At 33.1% G+C, this 27,060-nt stretch overlaps 1 protein-coding gene across 1 annotated transcript in view; it reads left to right on the plus strand.

Moving 5' to 3' along the window:
- The window catches only part of LOC100728591 (disintegrin and metalloproteinase domain-containing protein 18), a 109,842-nt gene that overhangs the window by 16,158 nt on the left and 66,624 nt on the right, over window positions 1–27,060 (plus strand). The window contains exons 6-10 of the mRNA XM_063239867.1: window positions 2–179; window positions 18,685–18,750; window positions 24,103–24,174; window positions 24,362–24,528; window positions 25,233–25,314. Of these exons, the coding sequence (XP_063095937.1) occupies window positions 2–179; window positions 18,685–18,750; window positions 24,103–24,174; window positions 24,362–24,528; window positions 25,233–25,314 (565 nt within the window). The remainder of the gene's footprint in view (window position 1; window positions 180–18,684; window positions 18,751–24,102; window positions 24,175–24,361; window positions 24,529–25,232; window positions 25,315–27,060) is intronic.

Raw genomic sequence — 27,060 nt, forward strand, 5'->3', positions numbered from 1 at the left:
GGGGATTGTTACAGTTTGAAAATATCACCTATGGAATTGAACCACTGGAATCTTCATCAAGATTTGAGCATATAATTTATCAAGTGAAAAGTGACAATCAGGATATACCAATGTTAATAAAAAATTACAGCAATATTCGGCAGAAAGGCCAGTTCTCTAGAGATCATTTAAACCCAGAGGTAACTGTCATACTGATGTTATCACCCACCAGGAAACTACCCCTGTTTATTGTTTTTATCATGAAAGAAGTAAAATATAACCTTAATGTTTTCTTTCTATATTTTGAAATAGGACATCTAAATTTCATACAAAATACCCACAAAATTATGTAGATGTTATGTTTCAAGATTTTTAAGATGTGTTATACAATATTTATTTATTTTTTACTTTACTTTTTTTCTGGTACTGGGGATCAGACTCATGACCATATATGCTCGCAAGGCAGACGCTTATACCACTGAGCTAAATCCTTGGCCTGTTTTCTACATTTTTAAAACAAAATACTATGATTTAAACAACTAGCAATGCAGGAAATGCAGAGCCAGTAGCCTGGTAAAATTGTTTTTAACACACTGATATGTAGCTTTACATGTTACCTGAAAATATCTTTGTAAAATAGGCAATCATTTGAACATTACTTAACTATCTTCTTTTCCTTGTAGACTGGATACACATTTCTTGGTGACAGCATTTTCTTTTCATTGGAGTGTAGCTTGCCACTGTCTGATGTACAAGAGCTGTAATGAGAAATCAGCTGTTAGTCTGACCAAGAAACCCTTGTATATGATGTGTTTCTTCTCTATCACTGCTTTGAGAACTGTTTCTTTGTTTTTACATTATCCTGTGTCTATCTTGTGTTTATTTTACTTGGAATTTCTTTGTTTTTACATTATCCTGTGTCTATCTTGTGTTTATTTTACTTGGAATTTAAAGAACTTCTTGGGTTTGTAAATAAATGCTTTTAAGATCAATTTTTGGGAACTTGAGGCCATTGATGCTTCAGTTCTCTGCCCCGGTAACTTCCTCCTCTCCTACTGCTATTCTCATAAGGTAGATGCTAAAATGCTTGATTAGTATCCCACAGGGTTTCAGGCACTTTATTTCCCTTATTCATTCTTTCTTTTCCTCAGACTATATAATTGATTTATTATCAAGTTCCCGGGGTTTTTTCTTCCATGCTATTCAGGTCTGCCTTTGTGCCCCATTAATGAGAATTTAACTTTAGTTACTGTATTTTTCAGTTCCAGAATTTCTGTTTCATTCTTATCACTTGTATCCTTTTGTTTCTGGAGATACCATTTCAATGTTTTTCCATTGTTTATAAATTATTGCCTTTAGGTCTTTGTAACTATTTAAAATAGCTCATTTATTTTTCTATTGTATCTAGCATCTACTCTTCCTCATAGACATGATTTTTGTCCTTTTGGTTACGTACTGGTCATATTAGTTTGGTGCTTCATCTGTATCAAGATTTTTGAGGACTAAAACTGTGTTTTCCAAGTAATTCAACGTAGTAATTCTGTGCAGTAGTTTCTATCCCCATCCCCAAATTTAATTCTTATTATTGACTGCTTTTGTGGGTCATTGGTGAATTTTCTAAACTGGCTCCTTTAAGTTTTTGTTTTTTGTTGTCTTTAACTACTGAGTTAGAGATGGGGCTGCCTGTGGTCATAGTCACTTCCTGCTTGAATAGAACCTCAAGGCCAGGCAGAAGTGAGGGTCTGGGCCTAGGTTTAGGGGGGTCTTTACCCAGCAGACATTCAGCTTTAAGATTGTGCTTACTCGTGCCCTGGGGAGATCCCACAGATTCATAGAACTTTCAAGTTAGCTTTCCCTATCATGGTCTGTAGCTTTTCTTTTTAAAGCTTTGGTTAGCCTATTTTTTGCCCCATTTTTATTCATTGTGAATCAGTACATAAGAAGTTGGGCTGAAATTGTTTTTGAATAAATATCTTTGGGAAAAACAATTTTAGCTTTAGTAAGATCTGATTTTAATCAGTTTGAAGTGTGTCTCTCAGGAGCACATGCAATCAGACAGTTCTCTGGTAAGAGGTTTGAAAATGCTCCTCCCCACTCCAGCAGCCTGCCAGTGCTCCTGGCGAGTACAGGCTAAGGAGCGATTTTAACCTACAAATTAAAGCCCACCAAGGTAACTGTTGCTTAGTCATTGCTCAAAACAGAAACACTTTTCACTGTGTTGGAAGCCTTTGGTTAACTGCCGGGTCTCTGAAAAGTTAATTCTAACAATTTTCATCAGTTCTCTTTGGTTGCTTGTTGGAGAAAATGTTTGAGGTTCCTCACTCTGTTTCATGAATTTCATTCAACATGTTTTTATAACTATTAAATATAAATTTTTTCTAATTTTCCTTATTTCTTTATTGACCCATAGGACACTGAGAAGTGTGCATATTTTGGAATCTTATAGATTGACTTTGGTATTAATCTTTAATTATATTTCTCCATGTCTGATGATAGATTTTACTTAGTCTTGTGTTTTTTCTGTATTTATTATTTAGTTGTGTCATGTAGAATTTAAAGATGTCTGTTGGGTCCACTTGTGTGTGTTCTTCAAAAGTTTGATTTCCTACAAGGAATTTATAGTTTATTCCTGCTATCACAATACCTCATCTTATAATTTTAAAATTCTGTTCTGTTTCTGTATACACTGATTCATTTATTGAAGTTCTCACTATGTGGTTGGTCTCCAATTCGTGATCCTCTTTCCTCAATCTTCCAAGTGCTGGGATTACAGGAGTGCACCATCACACCTGTGTGTATTTTTACTTTTCAGTGGTATATTGTCATTAATTGTTATATTAAAGTAATCTGAAATTAGTTTGGTAGACTTCCTTTGTTTACTTTCACTATCATCTGTTTTGTCTAGAGGTTTATAAGAAAATTCTTATAACAAATATGTTTCACAAGCAAGTGCAGAGAACCATTTTGTATTTTGTACACTCTTCCCAACTTTGAGGTAACAAACATCTCTGTATAAGAATAAAGTGTAAAGGTATTCAGTGATACAGTACCACTTTTAGATAATAGTATTAGGGATAGCCAGCTCTTTCGTGTATTGTATGTCTGTGAGAGCCAAGCATTGCATTAATACATTTTAAGGAAAGACATTAGGCAAAGATTGAGGAGAGGATTTAAGACCACTCTGTTTATTAAAGGAACTTTCCGTCTTAATTACATAGTGAGAACAAGGCATTCTTTACTCATGAGGGCAAAGGTGTTCTGTGAGGAAGGAGCTACCTTACTTTTCTCTCATGTCTGAGACAAAATACTCAAAATGCCCAAATGAAAGAAAAAAAAGGCCTCTCTAACTTACAGTTTTTGGAGGTTTCAGTCCATAGTTAGCTGATTTCAAGGCACAGTGCATGGCTGAGGGGCATCCTCTCCTCAATCTTTGTCTAGTATAACAAATTCTAGGATTTTCAAGTTACATTTATGGAGAATCATAGGAAAAGTGTGTTTATTCTATCTTGGCCATATCCATAGCTCTTCAAAAAAATTCTGTATGTTTGATGACAAAACCATTATTGAAATGAATTTTGAATTTACAGTACTTGGTAAAGTAAATGTAAAATTTAGTAGTTAGTTAATTGTTCTTTATTCTTTAACTGTTAATTTCTATTCTAGATAATAGTTACAATGAATGAAGAGCTATGGCTTCAGTTCTTGTGGATGCCTGAATTTTTATGTATTCTAGATATAAATCCTTTGTGGAACAGCTGGATAAAATTTTTTCACATTCCATGGGTTTTATTTTCTCTTTGCTGATATTTTGTTTTGATGAGCAAAAACTTTTTAATAAGATGAGATCCTAGTTGATGATTCTTTGAAGTGCTTCCCTTGCAACTTGTGTTTTTTTCATGGACTTTCTGCCTACTCCTTGGTCTTCAAGATTTCTACTTACCTTATCTTCTAGTAGATTTAGTGTCTCTGTTTTAATATTTATATCTTTGATCCATTTTGACTTTAATTTAATGTGTGGTGATAAACGTAGGTCTAGTTTAGCATGTGGAAAGCCAAATTTTCCAGCAAGACTTATTAAAGGGGTTATCTTTCTTCCAGTGAATATACTTGGCCCCTTGTCAAAGATAAGCTGGATGATTGTCTTTGTTACTGTGTCTGCATCTTGCACTGATCCATTCCACTGATCCTTAGGTCTGTTTTTCTGTCAGAACCATGATGATTTTATCAAAGTAGTTTTGTAGCATAATTTCAAGTCAGTGATTATGATGCCTCCTGCCTTGCCTTTGTTTCCCAGGACTGCCTTTGCTATTCTAGGTCTCTTCTGTTTCTAAGTGAATTTTAGGAATGTTTTTTCCATATTTGTGAGGTATGCTAATGATATTTTGATCGGGAGTGCATTAAATCCGTGTAACAGTTTTGGGAGTATGGTCATTTACAGTGATGGAGGAGCAAGGGATAGCTTTCCACTTTCTGTTACCTTCTTCAATCTCTTTTTTCAGAGTACTATAGATACTATATAGATCTTTTACCTTCTTTGTTAGATTGATTCCTAAATAGTTCACTTTTTGGATGCTGTTGTGAAAGGTGTTATTTCCATGATTTCTCTCTCAGTGAGTTTGTTGTTTGTGTACAAGAATGCAATTGATTTTTGACTATTGACTTTGTATCTGGCTAGGTTGCTGAGTTTGCTTATCAAGTAGTGGTCTTTGGTGGAGTTCTTGGGGTCTTCAATGCAGAATATCACATCATCTGCAAATAATGATAATTTAACTTCTTCCTTTCTTATCTTTTTTTTTTTTACTTTTCTCTCTTGTCTAATTGTCCTGGTTAACATTTCCAGAACTATATTCAATAGGAGCGGTGACAGTGGGCATCCTTGTCTTGTTCCTGTTTTTAGAGCAAAAGCCTTCAATTTTTGTCCATTCAGTATGATATTAGCTGTTGGTTTGTTATAGATAGCTTTTGTCAAATGGAGAAAGAGACCACATATTCTGATTTTCTGTAAGGCTTTTATAAGTGTTGGACTTTATCAAAAGCTTTTCCTGCATCTATTGAAATGACCGTTTGATTTTTGTCTTTGGCTCTGTTGATGTGGTATATTATATTTATTGCTTTGTATATGTTGAACCGTCCCTACATTTGGGATGAATCTCACTTGGTCATAGTGTATAATCCTCCTGCTTATCTGCTGTATTGCTTGCTAGTATTTATTGAGAATTATTGCACTTACGCTTACTAGAGAGATTCGCAGTAGATAGGTAGTTCTCCATTTTGGTTGAGTTTTTCTTTGGTTTAGGTGTCAGAAGGATACCTCCAAATGTGAATTCAGAAGAATTGCTTCACTTTCAATTAGTATTTGATGACTATTGACATTAACTTTTCTCTGAATTGCTTGTAGAATTCAGCTGTGAATTCATCAGGACCTGGGCTTTTCTTTGTTGGTAAGTTTTTAATTATATTTTCAAATTCAGTAACTGCTTTAGGATTATTTTAAATTTTTATATCTTCTTGATTCAGCTTTGGTAATTCATATGTCTGTCCATTTCTTCTGTTTTCTGGCCTGAGTAAATACTTTTGAAGTAGGTATTGATGATCTTCTAAATTTCCATGGGCTATGTAGTAATTTCACTCTTTTCATCCCTCAGTGTATGACCTTGTGATTTTTCTTTCCTTTTCTTGATAAGGTTGGCCAGGGGTTTACCATTTTTGTTTATTCTTTCAAAGAAACTACTCAATTCATTGATTATTTGTATAATTTTCTTAGTGTAAATTACATTAATTTCTGCTCTGATCTTTATAATTTCTTCCTTTCTATGAGTTTTGGTCTTGATTTGCTCTTCTTTTTCCAAAAGCTTGAGATGTACATTAGGTTATTTAGTTGTGCTCTTTCTGTTTTCTTGATGTGAGAATTTGTTGCTATAGTTTTCCTCTTATGACTGCTTTCATTGCATCCCACAGATTCCTGTATGTGGTATCTGCATTTTCATTCAATTGTAGATAACTGTTGAATTTCTTCTTTAGTTTCCTCTATGACTTATTAGTTGTTCATTTAATTTCCATGTGTTTATGTGGTTTTTGCAGTTTCTTTTTCTATTTCCAATTTCATTACACTATGGTCAGATAATATGCATGGGATGATTTTAATGCGTTTGTATTTAAACATATTCATGGGCTAATATCTGACCTACTTTAGAGAACATGTCATGTGCAGTTGAAAAGAATGTATATTCTGATGTCATTGGGTGGAGCACTGTAAATGTTTAGTAAGTCCGTTTGTTTGCAGATTTCATTCAGTTCTATTATTTCAATTCTGTTACTTTTTACCCAGTTGACTCTCTCTTTGTGGCAATGGAGTATTAAGGTCCCCCATTACAATTGTGTTGTTACATATTTGATTTTTCATGTCTATTAGTCTTTGTCTTATATAGTTGGTTGCTCCCATATTTGGTTCGTATACATTTATGATTGCTATCTCTTCCTCTTGAGTTTTCCTCTAATGAGTAGGTAGTGATTTTCTTTATCTGTTTTGATCATTTTTGGTTTGGAGTTCACATTGTCTGCAAACACAATAGCTACCTCTGATTTTTTCTAGGTTCCCGTCACATAGACTTTCAGTCTATGAGTTTCTTTCTGAGCTAGATATGTTTCTTGTGTACAGCATACTGTTGGATCTTGTGTCTTGATCTATTCTGCCAATCTATTTCCTTAAATCAGTGAATTGAAGTCAGTTACACTGATGGTTACTTCTGACGTGTATGGCAATGTCTTTGTCATATAGTTTTCCTGTTGCTGGTTTCCTGCTTTTACCCTTTATTTCATTACTTGTTAGTTTCTTTCTGTTGTTCCTGGAATTGTGCTCATTTTATCTCTGTTTAGAATACCCTTCAGTACTTTTTCTAGGATTCCATTGATGGACATGAATTTCTTCTTTGTTCTTTGTCATGGAAGTATATTTCTCCATTAATTTTGAGAGATAGTTTTACAGGGAAAATAGCTGTTTTTAAAATACCAAAAGTATGCCTGAAGATGGAGATACAGATAAGAAAATAAACCACCAACAATTACTCTTATTTATTTCATTTTAAATGTAATCTATAAAATTTTGACTGTATGTACTCAGGTGTATTTGGTTCAGGAACTATATGTAGTTTTAGAAATGCCTTTTGAGTGTAATTGTTTTTAGGTCTATCAAAATAATAAAGCCTAACTTTTAAGTCATTTAATATCAAAATCAGTAATTATATAATTTTAATTTTTTAAATGTCCCATCTTCTCAGGCCACCTTATTCATTGTTACAAGACTCTACACACTGGTTAAAAATACTGAAAAATTGCATTAAAAAACAAAAGAGAACTTATTCCAAAATTTGACAGAAAATGATTTAAGAATATTTTCTTTCATATGAAATTATCTGTGTTACTATATATACACACAAAGATGGTATAGATAATTTGGATTGCTGGATGGGCAGATAAATGGGTGGATGGGTGACTGGAAAATTAGATTATGGGTTGAAGAAAAGGGAAGAAAGGAAAGATACAGGGAAGGTGAAAGTTAAATAGAAAAGAAAACAGAATGAAGGAAGAGAAAGGAAAGATGAAGGGAAGGAAAGAGAATGGCAGCCGTAATCAACGTATATATAGGAAGCACGCGTACATTGTACTATTTCTCCATGGAAATACGAACAAACATATTTAAAACCAAGCTTATACTTTGTTAAGTCCAATGTGTTGGTTTTCTTGCTAACGTATTTAACTCAGGAAGAATATTTATAACATAACCAGTATCATCACCATCCTTATACTTCTAATAAACTTGCTCAGGGAAGTTTTAGTTTCTCTGAACTGTTTAGGTGTAAAGTGACATCACATGTTAGAATTACAGCTTGTACAAAAGCTGCTAATGAAATCTTGAACAATGATGCAGTAAATTGTCTTGGCACAATCAATGATATTTCATGATTCCAAAAGGCATACATGACCAGTGTTCTAGAAATATTGAATAATTCTTGATTATTAGTATTCTTTTTTTCTGCATACTCTATGGTTAATAGGCAAATCACACTACTTGAATTTCTGTGTAGACTATAATTTCTCAATTGATGAGTAATTGTAGAAAAAAATATTCACCATATTTTTCTGCAGAGTAAATGGAAGACTCCAAATGAGTGATAGCAAATATTAACATATTCTCTAGGACAGCTGGTAAGGGATTCTCAAGAATAACCAGGTGGTATACATACTGTCAGATGAAGACAACAAATCTATATCTTTTTATTCAATTTCTTTTATACAGTATTAATAGAGTATTTAGAAGCATATATTATTGTAGTAGAATTATTAGGAATTTTTAAAGTCTGGGATGATTTATTAACAATGTTTATGCTTTATAGATAATTTTTGTTTTTCCTTTTTTACCGTATTCTTTTTAGTTTTTAAAAGAGAAAAAAATTTAAAAACAAGATAATTAGAGGGTAACAATGGTTAATAAATTGTGTATTGTTATCTTTCAATTAGTCTGCATTTAATTGTCCAGACCATATTAGTATAAAACCTTCTTTTCAATGAACTAAGAGAAATTGGTTGTATAACCATCGTGTGTGTGTATGTGTGTGTGTGTGTGTGTGTGTGTGTGTGTGTGTGTATATCATTTCTTTCACTTTCTCACACGGGAGGCAATATAATTTTTACACATGCAAGTCTGATTCATTTAATGTATGAATATGGTCTCTAGTTGCATTCATTTACCCATAAAAGTCTCTAATTTTTCCTTCTTTATGGCTGGATAGTACTTCATTATATTAAAAAAATGACTTCCATTTTATCCAATCCTCTGTTGATGTACACTTGGGTTGTTTCCAAGATCTAGCTATTACAAATTGTGCTGTTATAAACATGGTTGCACATATATCATTGTGGTGTGACGTTGTAAATTGTTCTGGGAGAATACTCAGAAGAGGAATAGCTGGGTCAAATGGGACCAGTAATCTTAGTTTTTCTGAGGAATCTCCACATTGATTGTACCTGTCTACACTTCCACAAAGAATGGAGAAGGGTACCTTTTCCCCATAGCCCTTCCAGCATTTGTTATTGGTTGGATTTTTGATAATAGTTATTCTTCCTAGGGTGAGATGAAATATCATTGTTCTTTTAATTTGCATCACTTGACTGACTAATGATGTTCAACATTTTTCATCTGTTTATATGCTGCATTTGTATTTCTTCATCTGAGAAATACATATTCATCCCAGAAGCCCATTTTTGCATTGGTTCTTTAAGTTTGGGAGATCTGATTTGTTTTTTTTTTTTTTTTTTTTTTTTTTAGTTTTTTATATGTTCTCATTAGTAAGCCTTTGTCTGAAGAACAGCTGGCACGTATTTTTTTCCACATTGTGGGTTGTCTCTTCATTCTGTTGGTGATTTCACTTGCTGTGTAAAAGCATTTTAATAAGATGAGATTACAGTTTTTGATTCTTTGTGATAATTCCTGTGCAATTTGGGTTTTATTCATAAATTTTTTGCCTTCACCAACTTCAAAAGTTTTATCTATTCTATCTTCCTGTAGGTTTCATGTTTCTGTTTTAATATTCATATCTTTGATCCATTCCAAATTTAGTTTAGAGCATGGTGTAATAAATGGGTCCATTTTTAATCTTCAGCCTGTCCAGGTACACTTTTTCAAGTGCCATTTATTAAAGAGGCTATCTTTCTTCCAGTGAATGTGTTTGGCACCTTTTTCAAAGATAAGCTGACTTAATGTGTATGGAGTTGTTTCTGCATCTTCTAATTTGTTTCATTGATCTTTGGGTCTGTTTTTATTTTATTTTTCACCACTCCCACATTGATTTTATCACAGTAGCTGTATAGTAGAATTTCAAGTCAGAGATTTTGATGTCCACTGTTGTGGTTTATGTCAGATGGCTCCCCCAAGTCTCATACAATCATGGACATGGCCAAATTTAGCATTTGTGATCAGTTCATTGTCTAACACTTGGATTGATGGTATGAGTGCCACATTTACCCAGGGGTGGAGCCAGCATACAGTATATGGTTCAAAGAAGGTGCGTCCTTCTCTCTTTTGCTGGGCATGCTTGCTGTTTGTGGCACTCATGAATAGCGGTTCCACCATGCCACCCTTCCTTTTGCAGCCAACTGAATATGGACTGAAACATCTAAAATTGTAGGAAATAAAGCTTGCCTTACCTAATTTTGGGTGTTAGGTATTTTGTCTCAACAAGAAGAGAGAAAAGTAACCAAGACACCCCCTATCTTACCTTTGTGGCCCAGGAGATTGCCTTTGCTATTTTAGGATTTTTTTTTTAATTCTGTAAGTCATGCTGTAAGAATTTTGACCAAACTTAATGCAAGGATGGTTCAATATACGCAAATCAATAAATGTAATTCACCATATCAATAAAGCCAAAAATAAGAATCACATGATCATTTCTATAGATGCAGAAAAAGCCTTCGATAAGGTCCAACATTTATTCATGATAAAAACTCTACAGAAAATTGGAATAGATGGTCTTTACCTCAATATAATAAAGGCCATTTATGACAAACCAACAGCCAGCATCATACTAAATGGCCAAAAATTGAAAGCCTTTACTTTAAAATCAGGCACAAGACAAGGATGTCCTTTATCACCACTCCTATTTAATATAGTACTGGAAGTACTAGCCAGAGCAATTAGGCAAGAAAGAGAAATAAAAGGGGTAAAGATAGGAAAAGAAGAAGTTAAGTTGTCATTGTTTGCAGATGACATGATACTCTACATAGAAGACCCCCTAAGCTCCATTGAAAGACTCTTAGATACAATAAATAAATTCAGGAATGTGGCTGGATACAAAATCAATACTCAGAAATCAATAGCATTCCTATACACAAACAACAAAACCACAGAGAGGGAAATAAGGGAAACTGGACTATTCACATTAGCAAGCAAAAAAATGAAATATTTAGGAATTACTCTTACGAAAGAAGTGAAAGACTTATACAGTGAAAACTATATTACACTGAAAAAGGAAATTGAAGATGATCTCAGAAAATGGAAAGACATCCCTTGCTCATGGATAGGAAGAACAAACATTGTGAAGATGGCCATTCTCCCAAAACTCTTATACAGATTCAATGCAATCCCAATAGAAATACCATCAACATACCTTATAGATCTAGAGAAATCACTCCTAAATTTCATCTGGAACCAGAAGAGACCTAGAATCGCAAAAGCAATTCTAAGCAGCAAAGACAAAGCAGGAGGCATCACAATCCCTGACTTGAAATTATACTACAAAGCAACAGTAGTAAAATCAACATGGTATTGGAATCAAAACAGAGCTGAAGATCAATGGAATAGATTAGAAGATACAACCACAACTACAAACACACTCAACCACCTTATCTTCGATAAAGGAGCCAAGCAGGTTCACTGGAAGAACGACAGTCTCTTTAATAAATGGTGCTGGAAAAACTGGCTCTCCATTTGCCAAAAACTAAAGCTAGACCCATGTCTATCACCATGTACTAAATTAAAATCTAAATGGGTCAAAGATCTGAATATTAAAACAGAAACGCTAAATCTATTGGAAGACAAATTGGGTAGAAACCTTGGAGACATAGGAGTAGGTAGAGAATTCATGAATAGGACTCAAACTGCACGGGAAATACTTCCCAGAATCAATAACTGGGACCACTTCTTATTAAAAAGTTTTTGCATGTCAAAAGAAATCTCCAGCATAGTGAAAAGAAAACCCACAAACTGGGAAAAGATTTTAGTGAACTCTCTCTCAGACAAGGGACTCTTGTCTAAAACATATAAAGAATTAAAAAAACTCAGACCTTCAAAATTCAAAGATCCAATCCAAAAATGGGCATCTGAGATGAATACGCAATTCTCAGATGAAGAAATGCAAATGGCAAATAAATACATGAAAAAATGCTCATCATCATTGGTCATTAGAGAAATGCAAATTAAAACCACACTGAGATACCATCTCACTCCTGAAAGAATGGCCAGGATCAAGAAAACCAACAACAACAAATGCTGGAGAGGCTGTGGGGAAAAAGGAACTCTCCTGCACTGTTGGTGGGAGTGTAGACTGGTACAGCCTTTGTGGAGATCTGTCTGGAGGTTTCTCAAAAAGTTGGGATTGGAAATCCCATTTATTCCAGCTATTCCACTTCTAGGCATATTCCCAGAAGAACTGAAAGCATCATACCACAGGGATATATGTGCACCTATGTTTATAGCAGCACAATTTGTAATCGCCAGATCTTGGAAACAACCCAAGTGCCCATCAACTGAGGAATGGATAAAAAAGTTGTGGTATTTCTATACAATGGAGTATTATTCAGCTATAAAGAAGGATCGCATTGAGATATTTATCAATAAATGGGCGCAGCTTGAGACCATACTCATAAGTGAAATAAATCAATCTCGCATGTATGAATACCGAATAGTTTCCCTAATGTAAGTAATGATTCAAATATATAAAAATATGTGATAATCATGATTCCCCATTATGTGGCCTTGAAGCCTTATAAAATTTTCACTTATTAATTAGAAAGGCTTTACTCTGGGCTTTTTGATATGGAAATATTTGAAGCTATAGTATATGAAGTTTTATCCAAATATTTTAAGGAAAAAGACAGACACTATGGTAACTACTATTCTTTAAAAAAAATTATTTAGCTATTTCTTATGTTTATTTTAATTAAGGGAAAAACTTAAAAAATTAGGATATATAGTAGTAACTCTTTTTGATCTCCTATTAACTTGTTTTGAAGTCCTGTAATACTCCCAAGATCTTGTTTTGACTGATTAGACTCTGTTCCATTCTGTGCGATAGTAGCAAGTTTGAAGGTATAGGCAACTAATTTGAAGGCAATAAGATTCACAAAGATGCCCATTCTGGTTTGACTATCGTCTCCTTTGGAAGTCCTGTAATGTTCACAATGCCTAAGTTTTATTGGTCTTGTTCTCCACTGTTTTGTCCGGCTTTATAATATCTAATGAGATGGACAATTCCTTTTAAGGAAACAAGAGACAATGTTGATAACCATTGTTGATGACCTTGTACTCTGTTCTACATCATGTGCTATGTCTATCCTTGGTTTGGACTTACAGCTTTGTTTTGCCATATTTGACTTTATTCTCTCCCCCCCAAGAGAGTAATGAGAACTGAGGAGTAATAAAATCCAAAATGTATAAATTTTGTTATAAAAAAGAGAGGGAGGGGAAAAAAAAAGAGCTCTAACGGATATAACAACAAGTGTGTTTAGGGATGTTAAATAGCTGACTATATTAATGTTTTTGGATCATTGAACACAGCTGTTTGCAGTCTCTCCGTTTGAATGTCTACTTTGTATTCTTTGATACTGTGATTTGAGCAACTATTTCCAAGATGATATTATGTAATCTATTAACAGGTGATTTCTTACTGTTATGTTTTTTTTTTTTGTAGTTATGTATTATGTGTAACCTTACACTGCTTTGTTTTGTTTTGTGTTTTTCTCTTTTTCCTCTTAAATAAAAAAAATAAAAAAAAAAAAAAAAAAAAAAAGAATTTTGACCAAACTTGCATTAAATCTGTGTTACACTTTTGGAAGTATCATTTTCACTACCCAAGAGCAAGGGATATCTTTTGATTTTCTAATGTCCTCTTCAATCTCCTTGTTTTAAGAGTACTATTGTTTTCAATGTAGAATTCTTTTACCCTCCCTTACATGGATTCCTAGGTATTTCATTCCCCCCCCTTTGGATGCTATTGTGAAAGGTGTGTTTTCCCCGATGTTTTTCTCAGTGAGTTTGTTATTTGTGTAAAGAAAGGCTATTGAATTTGGTGGTTTTCTATCCAGATACTACTGAATTTGCTTATTAAACGTTATCAGTATTTTAGAGCAGTTTTGGAGTCTTTTATTCAGAGTATCATGTCATCTACAAATAATGATAATTTAACTTCATCTCATCTTTATTCAATTATTTCTTTCTATTTTCTAATTGTTGTGGCTAAAGCTTCAGACTGTGTTGAATAAGAGTGCTGACAGTGGACAACCTTGTCTTATTCTTTATTTTAGAGAGATGACTTTCAATTTTTGTCCATTTTGTATGAAGTTGGCTGTGGGTATGTCATAGATGACTTTCATCAGATTGAGATAAAAGATCATCTATTCAATTTTCTGTAGGCTTTCTATCATGAATAGGTAGAGGAGTTTATCAAAACTTTTTCTGCACCTTTTGAAATGAGTATGTAATTTTTGTGATTGGCTCTGTTAATATAGTGTATTACATTTATTGATTTACATATGTTTAACCATTCCTGGTTATATCCCACTTGGTCATGGTGTATAATCTTTTTGATGATTTGCAGCATTTTGTTTGCCAGTATCTTATTGAGATTTTGCATCTATGTTCATTAGGGAAATTGACCTGTAATTCTCTTTCTTATTTGGTTCCTTCTCCGCTTTAGTCCAGGAATAAATTTGGGATTATTGCTTCACTTTTAATTTCATTAAAGAGTTTGAGAAGTGCTGGTGTTATATTTTCTCTAAATTTCTTATACAGTTCAGCAGTAAATCTGTCAGGGCCTGGGCTTTTCTTTGTTGGTAGGTTTTAATTACATCTTTGATTCCATTGATTGACATTGGTTTATTTAGGATTTTTTCCTGATTCAGCTTTAGTAATTCATCTATACCTAGGAATGTGTCAGTTTCTTCTGCATTTCTATCTTATTACAGTAGAAATTTTCAAAGTTGGTATAGATGAACTCCTGGATTTCTGCATGGTCCATTGTGATTTCAGCCTTTTCATTCCTAATTGTATGGATTTGAGTCTTTTCTTTCTCTTTGGATAAGATTGGATAAGGGTTTGCCAATTTTATTTAATCTTTCAAAGAAACAAAGTCTTATTTTTCATTGATGGTGTTTATTTTTAGTCTCCAATATGTTAATTTTTGCTATGATCTTTAAAATTTCCTCCCTCATATGAGCTTTTGGCTTAGCTTGCTCATCTTTTTCTAGAAGTTTGAGGTTTCCTATTAAGTTGTTTATATGCTCTTTCTCTGTTTTCCTAGTATGGGTCTTTAGTGGTATAAATTTTCCTCTTAGGCCTACCTTCATTGTGTCTCATAAGTTCTGCTATGTTGTATTGTCATCATTCAACTGTAAAAACTGTTTAATTTCTTCCTTAATGTCATTTATGACTCACTGGTTGTTTAGAAGAATGTTATTTAATTTCCATGTGTTTATGAACTTTTTATGGTTTCCGTTGCCATAGATTTCCAATTTCATTGCATTTTTGTATGATAATATGCATAGGGTAATTTAATTCCTTTGCATTTACTTAAACATGTTTTTTGAGCTAGTATATGGTCTACTTTGGAGAAGACCCTATTTGCATCTGAGAAGAATGTGTATTCTGATGTGGGGTAGAACACTGTGGACATCTACTAAATCCAGTTTTTCATAAGTTTGATTTAGTTCTAATATTTCATTGTTGATATTTTGTCTAGTTGATCTGTCTTTTTGTGACAGTGGGATATTGATTTTCCCAAGACATTTGTAATAATGCTTATTTGATTTTACATGCCCATTAGTATTTTTATATAGTTGGGCGCACTGGTATTTCTTGCATAGATAGTTGTGATTGTTATCTCCTCCTCTTGAGTTGTTCCTGTTACAAGGCCGTAGTGATCATCTTTAGCTGTTATTGAGTCTTGGCTTGAAACTCACTTTGTCTGTGAGTAGAATAACTCTCCCTGACTTTTTTCTGGGTTTCTGTTGCATGGAGTATTTTCCATCCTTTGCCTTTCAGTATATGAATTTCTTTTTGAGTTAAATGTTTTTCTTGTAAGCAGCATATTTGGATCTTACTTTATACATAATTCCAGTGTCTTTTGATTGGTGAATTGAGACCATTAACACTGATGGTTATAACTATTATATATTAACTTATCCTTGTCATGTTAGTTTCCTTTTGTTGGCTCCTTTTTTTTTCTCTCCCTGTGTTTAATTGTTCGTCTTGCCTTTTGGATTTTTCTGTTGGGGTTCATTGAATGGAAGTCTTTATCTCTTTCTAGAATGTCTTTGAAAACTTTTGGAGTGCTGGTTTGGTGGTAATTTCCTCGTTTGTTCTTTGTCATGAAAGTATCTTATTTCTCCTTGGTTTTGAAAGATAGTTTTGTATGTACATCAGTGTGGCTTGAAGATTATTTTACTTTAAAACTTGAAATATTTCATAGCAAGATCTCCTTGACTTGAAAGTTTGTGCTGAGATGTAGGCTGTGATTCTGATGGATTTTTCTTTACAGGTCATTTGTTTCTTTTCAATAACAACTTTTAAGAGTATATTCTTGTGTTGATTTTCTGGAATCTTGACTGTGATATGCTTGAGTGTAGACTTTTTTATTGTAGCTAATTGAGTTTCTATATACTTCACTTATATATATGTCAAATTCTTTTTTTCTACCAGGAAAGCTTTCTGCCATGACATCTGTGAACTTTTTTTTTCACTTGTATCTTCTGGTTTTTCATTTCCAATAACTTTTAAGTTATTCTTTGTCTCATCTAGAAGCTGCTGGATTGATTTTTCCTGGTCCATTGCTATTTTTGAGGAATCTGTTTTCATTATCACTAACTGAAAACCTGTCTTCTATGTCTGAGATGCTGTCCTCACATTGCCTTAATCTGTTTTGAATATTTTCCATGGAATTTTTACTTTCCTGAATATATGCTTGAACTTTCTTTATGGATTCTATTTATTCCTATGCTGAGCATTCATGGCTTCCATAATTGTCTAACGGCCGTCTGCTTTTTTGTCTGTATTTATTCTGGCATCACTAATCATTTGCCTTTATTTTGGACAGCATCTCTTCAGATATCAGAGAGGTTATTTGTGATTTGATTTTTTCCCCAGAACCTCATTCAATTGCTTTGTTATTAATACTTCAGCAGGGCCAAGTGGGAGGCTTTCAGACTGTCCTAGGTCTGCCTCTGGTGTACTGGATGTCTGGGGTTGCATCTTGGTTACATGTCTTCTCATTTTATTTGTTTAGTTTAATTACTGGAATGATGCTTATAAATTGTGTGTTCTGTATTGCTTTGTTGATAGTGTTTAGGACCCTTAGACAATGACTACTTTTCTGAGGTGTCTTCCAGGTGTAGCTGGTTTTTGAGTTTTAAATCTGTTGGAAGATCCTACATCTTTAATTTTTGTAGATGACAAGTTGTTTCTGGTTTGCCCCATTCCTGGTTGTTCGGCACTGTGCCACAATGTTTCCTGAGACCCTTAGGCACTCTCAGTCATTGACTGCTAGGAAGAACAGCTTTTTAGTAGAGTTATGTCATTTTTGGCTATAGTGCCACCAATAGCATCAAACAACCTAAAAAATGACAAACTGAGCTAACCATTAATTTTCCAACTTTAACTGCATGAGCTAGATTAGTGGTTATATAGCAAAACCTAAAGCAAAACAAAATTATGTGCAGTGTACAAGTCCTTAAAATGTCAATTTTGGCCTCAGGTTAAAATTTATAATGGGTTAATGTGAAAATAGAAGTGGTAGAGGAGGAAGAGATTAGAAGTAAGGTTGGAGGACAGAGTGGGATCACGCTAACTGAGAAACTGGTGCGGAAGATGAGAATGAGAGAAAGAAGGGATAAAACAAGACAGAACCACAGTCACAAAGAGGCTAAAAACCACAATCACACTCATATAAAAGCAGGGTCAAACAATGAAGGAGAAAAAAATGAAAGCAAAAAGTAAAAAAGCAAAAGCAAGTCATTACACCATAACAATAAAAAACAAATGATACCGAGGATACACAACCTCTCCTACCAGATTTTCTCTGCTGTCACTGGTAAACAGTGTGTGGAGAGAGCCCTGGTCCGTGCTGATCCATCCCAGCAAGTCTGCAGTAGTTTTTTGGTGGGATAGTGGGTAACCTCAATGAGCCTGAACCTTCTGGCTGAGATCAGTTTCATTTAGCTCACAGCCATCCAAGCACCGTCCGTAGGTCCTAGCCCAGCTGGGAGCCAGTAAATGGAGCCTGCAGCCGCTTTGGGTTCTGATGTCAGCCATCCCATCTCCAAGATGCTCCTTGTCACCTGCTTTTTCCCTTTGCACTCACTGCCAGCCAGTGCGATCCTTGACCTCTCCTGCTCCCCTGCACTGCCTCGTCTCTCTGCAAAGGCCTCCAGGGTTGCCAGCCACCACTGCATGTCCACCGGCTTGAACTGCTCCTCTTTTACACTGAGTCTTATCTCAAGGAGAAGGAGCTGCCAGTTACCCCCTTCTCTCTCTCTCTCTGCTTCAATTCACATTTCAGCTTCTTCCTGGGTCTCAGGACCCACTTTCTTCCTTTTTCCCTTCTCCATGTTGCTATAACCACTCCTCCATCTTGGTCTTCCATATTTTTGCTGTCAATGGTTTTACATGCATCTTTTTACTTTCTTTACATTTCCCCTTTTGCTGGGGAAAAAATACATGTGTACATAAGATAATATAATTACACAACTAATTTCTTTTAGTTCATTTCAAAGACAGTTTTGTACTAATATTGTTTGAACAAGATACTATGTTTATATCTTTTACTTTGAATAGCTACTATGAAGACAACAATACATACTGTATCAAGTATTGTAACCTTCCCACTAACCCATTTTGAAACTTAGTTTCATTGTTCTGTTTTATCTTTTTGCTCTTTAAAGGGAACATCTCATTTACAACTATTACCTCAGTATCTGCAAATGCACATTATAGTGGAAAAAGCTTTGGTAAGTCAAATTTTGTCTCTTGCCTTCTTGCCCTCCTCCTGCTCCCCTTCCTTCTCCTTGCTTTCTGCCCTTCCCTTTTATTTTCCTCTTACTGAAAATTTAATTTTCATACAAAGCTATAATGGATTGTTTTTAGTATTTCTAAATGAAGATATTCTATGGGTGTTAGTTAAATCACTGTGTGACCTTTCCCCACTGTTATGAGTAAAGCCCAAACTGTGCGAGATCATCCAGTGGACCTGCTACCCCACCTCAGCTCTGCAGTGTTTCTCTTTTCCTTACCCACCAGCAGGTTTGCCCTCCACTTTACCTTTTTCTGTCTTTCTGGTCACATTGTTTATGTTGTTTATTAACAGTTCATATCATCTTCCATAAAGCATATTTATTTGATGTTTTCTATTTTCCAAAAAGCTTTAAAATTAGTATTTTGTTTAAATGCATCTAACATGTCGCTCCAGAAGTAGTTTGATGAGTTTTAAAATAATATCTTAAAACATTTTAATACAGTCTTCTTGTCTTCATTATCCATTTTCCTTTAGATTATTACCAAGAAATGTGCAGTGAGTGGGATTCGTATTTTAATGGAAGAGATAAATACTTAACAAGAAAATTCCAACTTATGCATGATGTCCTTTAAGGGAAATATATTCAAAATGGTAGAAGATAGAAAGATATAGGAATTATAAAAATCAGAGAAAAGGGTTTCTCAATAAATAGCTAGTATTATCAGATAAACACAAGTGTGGCAATCAGATGCAGAAGACTGAAAGGAACGTATGTTTTTTTCCAAAATGACGAGCGGTGTAGTATTGCTGCTCATTTAAAGCAGGATGTGCAGGGTACGACTTGGCATCAAGTAAGGCAACTGCTTCTCAGCCTCAGGAAAGAGCTTGTGTTTTCCTCATCTGTAACTGGAATATGTTGAAGAATTTACTTCCTATGTGGAGTAAGAAGTGGAGGAAGTTGGACTGTAGATTCAGAGAGTAGTTAGAGTCATGTATGGGAACTCATGACATTGGAAGAAAGGAAGTGGAGCGGGATTTGGGGGATGTTGGCAAGCAAAGAAATCAGCTAGTGTCCCGCATATAAGGCATAAAACTGAAAACCTAATGTCTGTTAATTGAAAGTTGTTTGAGAATTTACATAAAGACATTAATAGAGAAATCAATGACAGATGCATGAAATCAGACCTTATAGAGAGTCCTGAGAACAGAATCACAGAAACAATGGGATGGATATTGTTGTCGTTGTCTGGAGCTGTGATGATGGCATTGGCATGTTAGGTAAAAACAGACTTTCAGCAGTCATGAGGAGGAGTATCCTCGTAACATTTTATAGAGATACAGATCACATAAAACCAAAGGCACAGCATTTTGCCTTTTATGTATGCATATCCCGAGATGTCACATATGTATCCACTTTAAACATTCTCAGCTTCTTGCCCTTTTTCCCTGAACATGTCCTCTACTTTTGTCTCCATCGATTAAAGTTGCTAGTTTACAGATGTCTTGGAAGTGGAATCACAGGTTATCTATAGTATTAAAATTCTTTTCCTCGATACAGTGCCTCTATGATTAATTCATATTATTATCTATAATACTTGTTTACTCCTTAATGTGAATAACAACTTACAGTTATTATGAATAAAATTGTAACTAACATTCTTATATATGACTTTTGGCAGACAATTTCTTTCAGATATCTCTGTAGAAGTAGAATTATTACATTGTAGGGTACGTGTTAACTTAAGATGCTATTAATAAGTAGTTTCAAAAGTGATTATGGCAATTTTTTCTGCCATCCAAAATAAACAGAAGCTGAGTAGTTCCATACTGTCGCAAATAATTAGTGCTAATGGTCTATTATTCTTAGTCACATGACACGTGTAATTATAATATGTTGTGGTTTTATGCGCATTACCTAATAATAATTTTTTACATGTTGATACTGCTGTTAACCATTTAGATATTCTCTTTCACAGTAAATATATGCTTTCCTCTTTTAAATTTAATATTTTTCTTCTTGCTTTTTGGGAATTCATTATATATGACAAATATAATTTCTTTGTCAGAGGGATATATTGAGGATATGGTCTCCTAGTCCATGGCTTTTACACACACTTAATGCTGTCTTTGAAGATACACATATTTAATTATAATTAGTTTAAGTCCACTTAAAATTTTTACTACTTTTAAACTTAAATAATATTTTATTGATTCAAGGACACAACTATTTTCATCTTCAGTTTTGGAGTTTTTTGTTTCCTTATACCTTTTCAGACAGTTTTTAAAATCCACCTTTAATTATTAAATTTTTGTACTATGAGGTAGAACTTAAGATTTATTTAAAGTTAATTTTCTAGTTTATTATTTTCTGTTCCTTAAGCTGTTATTTTCTCTCTTCTAGTAAAGATTGTATTCAAACCCCTGGTTTTGTGCATTTCTCACTTCCTAATATTTTCAAGATGTGAGTTCATTTTTATGAGGTTGTAGTATCATGCAAATTTGTGGTGACTTATTTCCAAAAACATTTGCTTTTTTTATTTTAAAGAGGAAAAAACAAAATCGAAGTTCCAAGCAAAATAATAGAAGAGTAATAATTAATATATTTTATATTGTTATCTTTAAATTAGTTACCCAGAGTACAAAATATAAGGAAGAAATATTGTCCAAACAATATTATCACAGACTTTTCTTTTCAATGACCTAAAATGAACTAGAGCAGCATAACTGCCTTTACTAGCATGTATATATTTTTCTTTCCCTTCCTAACTTTCTCCTTTCCCCAACACAGTTTCTCTTTTCTTTTGCACAGTTTCTTTCCAATTCACAATATCTATTGTACTTTTTGGATATTATTTATTCATTCAGTTTCTTACACTACAGAGACAATGTGATATTTATACAGGGGAGTCTGATTTATTTCTCTTATGAGTATGATCCCGAGTTGCATCCATTTATTTATAAAAATTTTCAGTTTATCCTTTTTTTGGCTGAATAGTGCTGTTATATTTTTTAAAAAACCCACCTCTTTTTTTATTCATTCCTCAGTTGATGGACATTTGGGTTGTTTCCAAGATCTAAATGTTATAAACTGTGCTGCTATAAACATTGGTGCACATATATCACAGATGTATGATGTTTTTAAATCTTCTGGGAAAATACCCAGAAGAGGAATAGCTGGGTCAAATGAGATCTCTAATTTTGGTTTTTTTGAGGAATGTCCACATTGATTTTCACAGTGGTTGTACTACTTACTCTTCACTAAGAGCAGAGAAGGAAGCCTTTTTCCCCACAGTCCCTCCAGCATTTGTTATTGGTTGATTCCTTGATGACAGTCATTCTTTCTTGAGTGAGATGAAGTCTCAGTGTTGTTTCAATTTGTGTCTCTCAGGTGACCAACAATGTTGAACATTTTCTCATTGTCCACTTCTTTGCCATTTGAAATTTTTCATCTGAGAATTGTATATTCACCTCAAATGCCCATTTTTGGATTGAGTCTTTGAATTTCTATACAGATTTAATGCAACTCAACTCAAAATACTATTAGCCCCCCTTACAAAAATAGAGAAAACATTCCTAAAACTCATTTGAAACCTGAACATACCTAAAACTGCAAAAGAAGTTCTGAGCAATGAAGGCAAATCAGGAAGTATCACAGTTCCTCACTTGAAATTATACTGCAAAGCTACTGGATAAGATCAGCATGGCATTGGCAACTCCCCCCACCCCACAAAAACAAAAACAAACAGACCTGTGAATCAGTGGAGCAGAAAAGAAGATACTGGTGCACCTTCAAATGTGCTTAGCCCCTTATCTTTGACAAAGAGGCCAAACATTTTCACTGGAAGAAAGACAACCTCTTTAATATAAGGTGCTGGAAAAACTAGATGCATATCTTTCACCATGCACTAAACATTTGGTTCTTATTTAACAAATACTTTTCAAATACATTATTTTTGCATGTTTGACATTCGTTTAATTTTGAATTATATTTCCCCAATTGAAGATTTTAATTATAGTGTGTATTATCTCAATCACATAAATTCTTTGAAATGTATTTTAATTTCATATTCTGACCTACATATGATCAATTTTGTAGATATTTCATAAGCGTTTTAAAGAGTTCATTGTATTTTTATTTTTATACTTATTATATGCTTCCTTCTGCAAAGCTGCATACATTTTAGTGGCTCAAACAAATGTTCTAATCATTTTCTTCAGGGTTTCTGGGCTTACTGAACTTGTCCTCAGGCTCTGTCAGAGACTAAGAAAGTTGTATTAATCTGTCAAACGATTATTGTAGCTTTTTAGATTTTGCTTTTAATTGGATCAATATTGCTTATCATGTTTTGATGACAGATAATCCCTACGGATTGAGTATTGTTACGTTGCATTCTTATATTGACAAGTATATCTTAGGAAATATGCTTTTGGAGCTAACAATTCTGTCTGGGATGTCATGACATTTAATGTAGAAAAGTATATTTATTATTCAATAAAATCTTGAGTATTCACAGATAATTTTCTATCCTCTGTCATAAGTAATATCTTTTGTACTATGCAGAAACCATTTTACTTAAGATATATTTAATTGTAAACTCAATCATTGAAAATATATGATAAATTTTACATTACTAATTTCATTAATGGCACATCCATTTCATTATTATTGTAATTGAGGGGTATCAGCCATAGACATTGTTAAAGTTAAGGAGAAATTCTTATTTTCAACCATTAAAATTGACAATTTTGATTGGAGTATTAATTTTCCATTTGAAACTCCAAGGAAGAAAAGATTCATCATGTTACCAAATATGAGTCCATATCATCTTTAGACATTACTAAACTTCAGAGGATATTTTCTTCCTCTTTTTATTCATTATCTTATTTTATTCTTTATCAAACCATTTGTTGCAAACAAATTCTTACTATACATTATGGAAATTTCTATCTTTATTCCTATAGATACATTTTTGAACTTCAATTAATTGTTTTATTTGTTCATCTTTATTCAACTGGCATGCAGTGAGAGACACCTTGAGTCCCTCTATTCCATCGAAAATTTCTAGCTAAAGAAAGTTCCTTTCTAGTGGAGAGAAATCTGTAGAATTATTTTAGTACCTCTTGAATTTTTAAAGTTTTTCTACTTTTCTACTTTATCTTTAAAGCATATAGCAAGAATCTGTTTTAAATACTCATACATGGTGTTTTCATTTATTGTGAAAGCTATCATCTTCGTGTTCTTGTTTTTTAAATATTATTTGACAAACTCTATGGTTTTCCTACTGCCACATCATCTAAAAAATTGTTATCCTTTGTATTTTTTTAATAATTGGAATTTGTTTTCCAGTATGATTACATGGGACCTGAAATAATGGCTTTAACACAGAAAATCGTCCAGATTATTGGGCTGGTCAACGCTGTAAGTTTTTACTTTTTTGTCTTTCTAGTTTATGAAAAGTCATTGGAAATAATTTGTATATTTTAGTATAGCAAATAAACGAATTAAAGATCTCTTGTTAGTTTAATATTCAAACTTTTCTTTCATTTTATGTACTAGTTTAATGTGATGGTCGATGTTACTTGTAAAACATAAATCCTTTTTTTAGATGTTTACCCAGCTTAAATTGACTGTTTTACTGTCCTCACTGGAACTGTGGTCAGATAAAAACCAAATTTTGACTGATGGAGATGCTGATGACATATTACAAAGATTTTTGGCATGGAAAAGGGACTCTTTTATCCAACGGCCCAAAGGCATAGCATATTTACTTATGTAAGCATGATGTTCTTGATTAATAGATAGATATCCATAAATAATTCCATTAAAATGGCACATTCAACTTAGTTCCCTTCATTTTTTGTGTTCTATGATTTTCTGTAGGATCCTTCAAAAATCTGTATCTATCTAGAGAATATGGTGCGGTTTGAAATATATTTAAAAACAATATAGATTATTTTATATCAGTATGTTTTAAAGCATAATTAATATGAGATTGTCTTTTATGAAATTTTGGGATGTTTACTACAGATCACATATAGTTCTTAACTTACTAATAATGGTAAAATTTACCGTATTCTGTTAACATTACATTAATGTTTTTTATGTGTACTTTTCGATTAAGAAGCATTTTTCAGATAACTTTTTTAAGTAAACATTTTAGGATCAGTAAGATTATTTTTCCACAAATTAAAAATTGCTTTTTTAACTTACATTTGTCCAGTTAATAAGCCATGAAGGGAGCTAAATTAAATTTGATATAGTAAAATTACATCAAAATTAAATTATTTGAGAAAAGAAAGTCTGACACTAAAATCAGTTATGAGTGTTTTATATAATTTATATATTGTAAGATTGGAATTTTATACATTTACAAAGTTATTTTCCAAATTATAGGAAAAGGAGGTTTAATTTAACATACAACTATAAAATGTTCTGAATAACGATATTAATGTAAAGTCAATAATATAATGATGTAGTTACAGGAAACACCCTCACTATATGGGAGCAACGTTTCCAGGCGGAATATGCAATAAAAAATACAGTGCGGGTGTAGCAATGGTACGCATTTTTTTAAACTTTCTTGCTATTACTATTTTAACCTTATATTTTGTAAGTGCTAATATAAGTAAACAGTTTATAACTACTGGATCTTTCTGTATATGTTATTCATTATTATTTTATAATAAAACTATTAGAATTTTAAACATTATTTATAGCAGTTCATACATTTCAAACATAAGTATAATGCAAACATTGGTACACTCACATACCAACTGATCATAATGTTCATAAAAACTCCCTTGGGTTTTTAAGTAAATGAAACATTACAGCAAAGATGAAAACTCCTTGCAGTTTTCTTAAAGTTCAAGAAGTTGCAAAAATTCTTTAATTTATGATTGCGATTTCTTTTTTTTAAAATTTTATTTAAAGAAAGACTAAACAAAACAGAAAATAGGTAGAAATAATACATGCATTCAGAGAAAAAATAAACAGTAAGAAATCACTGGTTGCTGTTGCTTGCTACTTCTTTATGCACTTGTCCATTGTATACATCCATATGAGATGTGTGTTATTCTTTTTTTGTTTTTATTTTATATATCACTTTAGAACTATTTAAAAAATTCTTAAAGGTGTATATCTGGTAACATAACTGCAGTGCAATACTTTGGCAATTGAATTCATTTTTAACAAATAATTGATTTACATTTATAAATACACATATTTACACATTTTTAACTACAAGTTATGTTATAAGACCATTTCTGAAACAATTAAAAAACCAGTCATCTAAACAATGTACATTCCCTGAATTCTGGTCCAGTTTTTAAAAACTTGCTCCTTCGATCATATAACTGTTCCCATTTATTTTAAAATTTTTATAGATATATATAAGGTAAAGAGAAAATAATATCATAAAAGTGTACAGAACAATTTTCCTAAGTCAATATGTAGGTATAAGTACCACAAAGATCAAGAAGTGAAATATTATCAGTACTTCAAAAGTGGTTTCTGAATCTCTCCTCCTCCCCATCTATAACCTGTAACAATGACAGTTACTATCCTGACAGCTGTTCTTACTGGTTAGTTTGATCTCTTCTTGAGATTTTATCACATCTGCCTGATTAGGTACATGATGATGTCTAAAAATCATCCAGGTTAATATCCGTGGGAATAATTTGTTCATTGTTTCACTCTGTTACTTTCAAGAATGTAACTAGACAGTTTCTTGAGTATTCAAGTTTAAGATTTTCTATGTTAGTAACAGCTTGCCTCCTGCCGCCTTCTGTAACATTATAGCACACAGGCACTGTGTTCTTTTCTCTAATGTGTCAAATAATGAACTAGTGTGAAGTTGCCCTGATTGTGTAACATTTGGTTCTTCCTGAATTCAATGATTGCATCATATTTGGTTTGTCCAAATTCTTTAATTCGTGCTCACCTCAACAGCACCTGTGCAAATTCTTTAATTGCTTCTACTTTTCTACATCTTTTCAGAATTTTCTTTTTTCCCCTTTGGAGACATTTTGGAGACCTTATATTTTCATCACTGTACAGTAGATCTCATGCATAGCTGTGATCTAAGAATATTTAATCTTGTCTCATTTGGAATATGTACATTCCTCTTTCATGGTTTTGTTCACTATTTTGGTAGAAAATGTTTGTATAACTTACTGAGAAAGAGCAATGAGAAGCATATTATATGAGAGCTGTGTGATAGAAAGTGAATTAATTCTTTCAATAGTTTGTTAATTTTAATTTTGAAATATCTATACCTTAAATTTTAAAGTCTTCTTCATGCTCTTT

Source organism: Cavia porcellus, unplaced genomic scaffold, assembly GCF_034190915.1.
Source record: "Cavia porcellus strain 051 isolate PalLab524CR breed Dunkin Hartley unplaced genomic scaffold, mCavPor4.1 scaffold_29, whole genome shotgun sequence".
Lineage (NCBI taxonomy): Eukaryota > Metazoa > Chordata > Mammalia > Rodentia > Caviidae > Cavia > Cavia porcellus.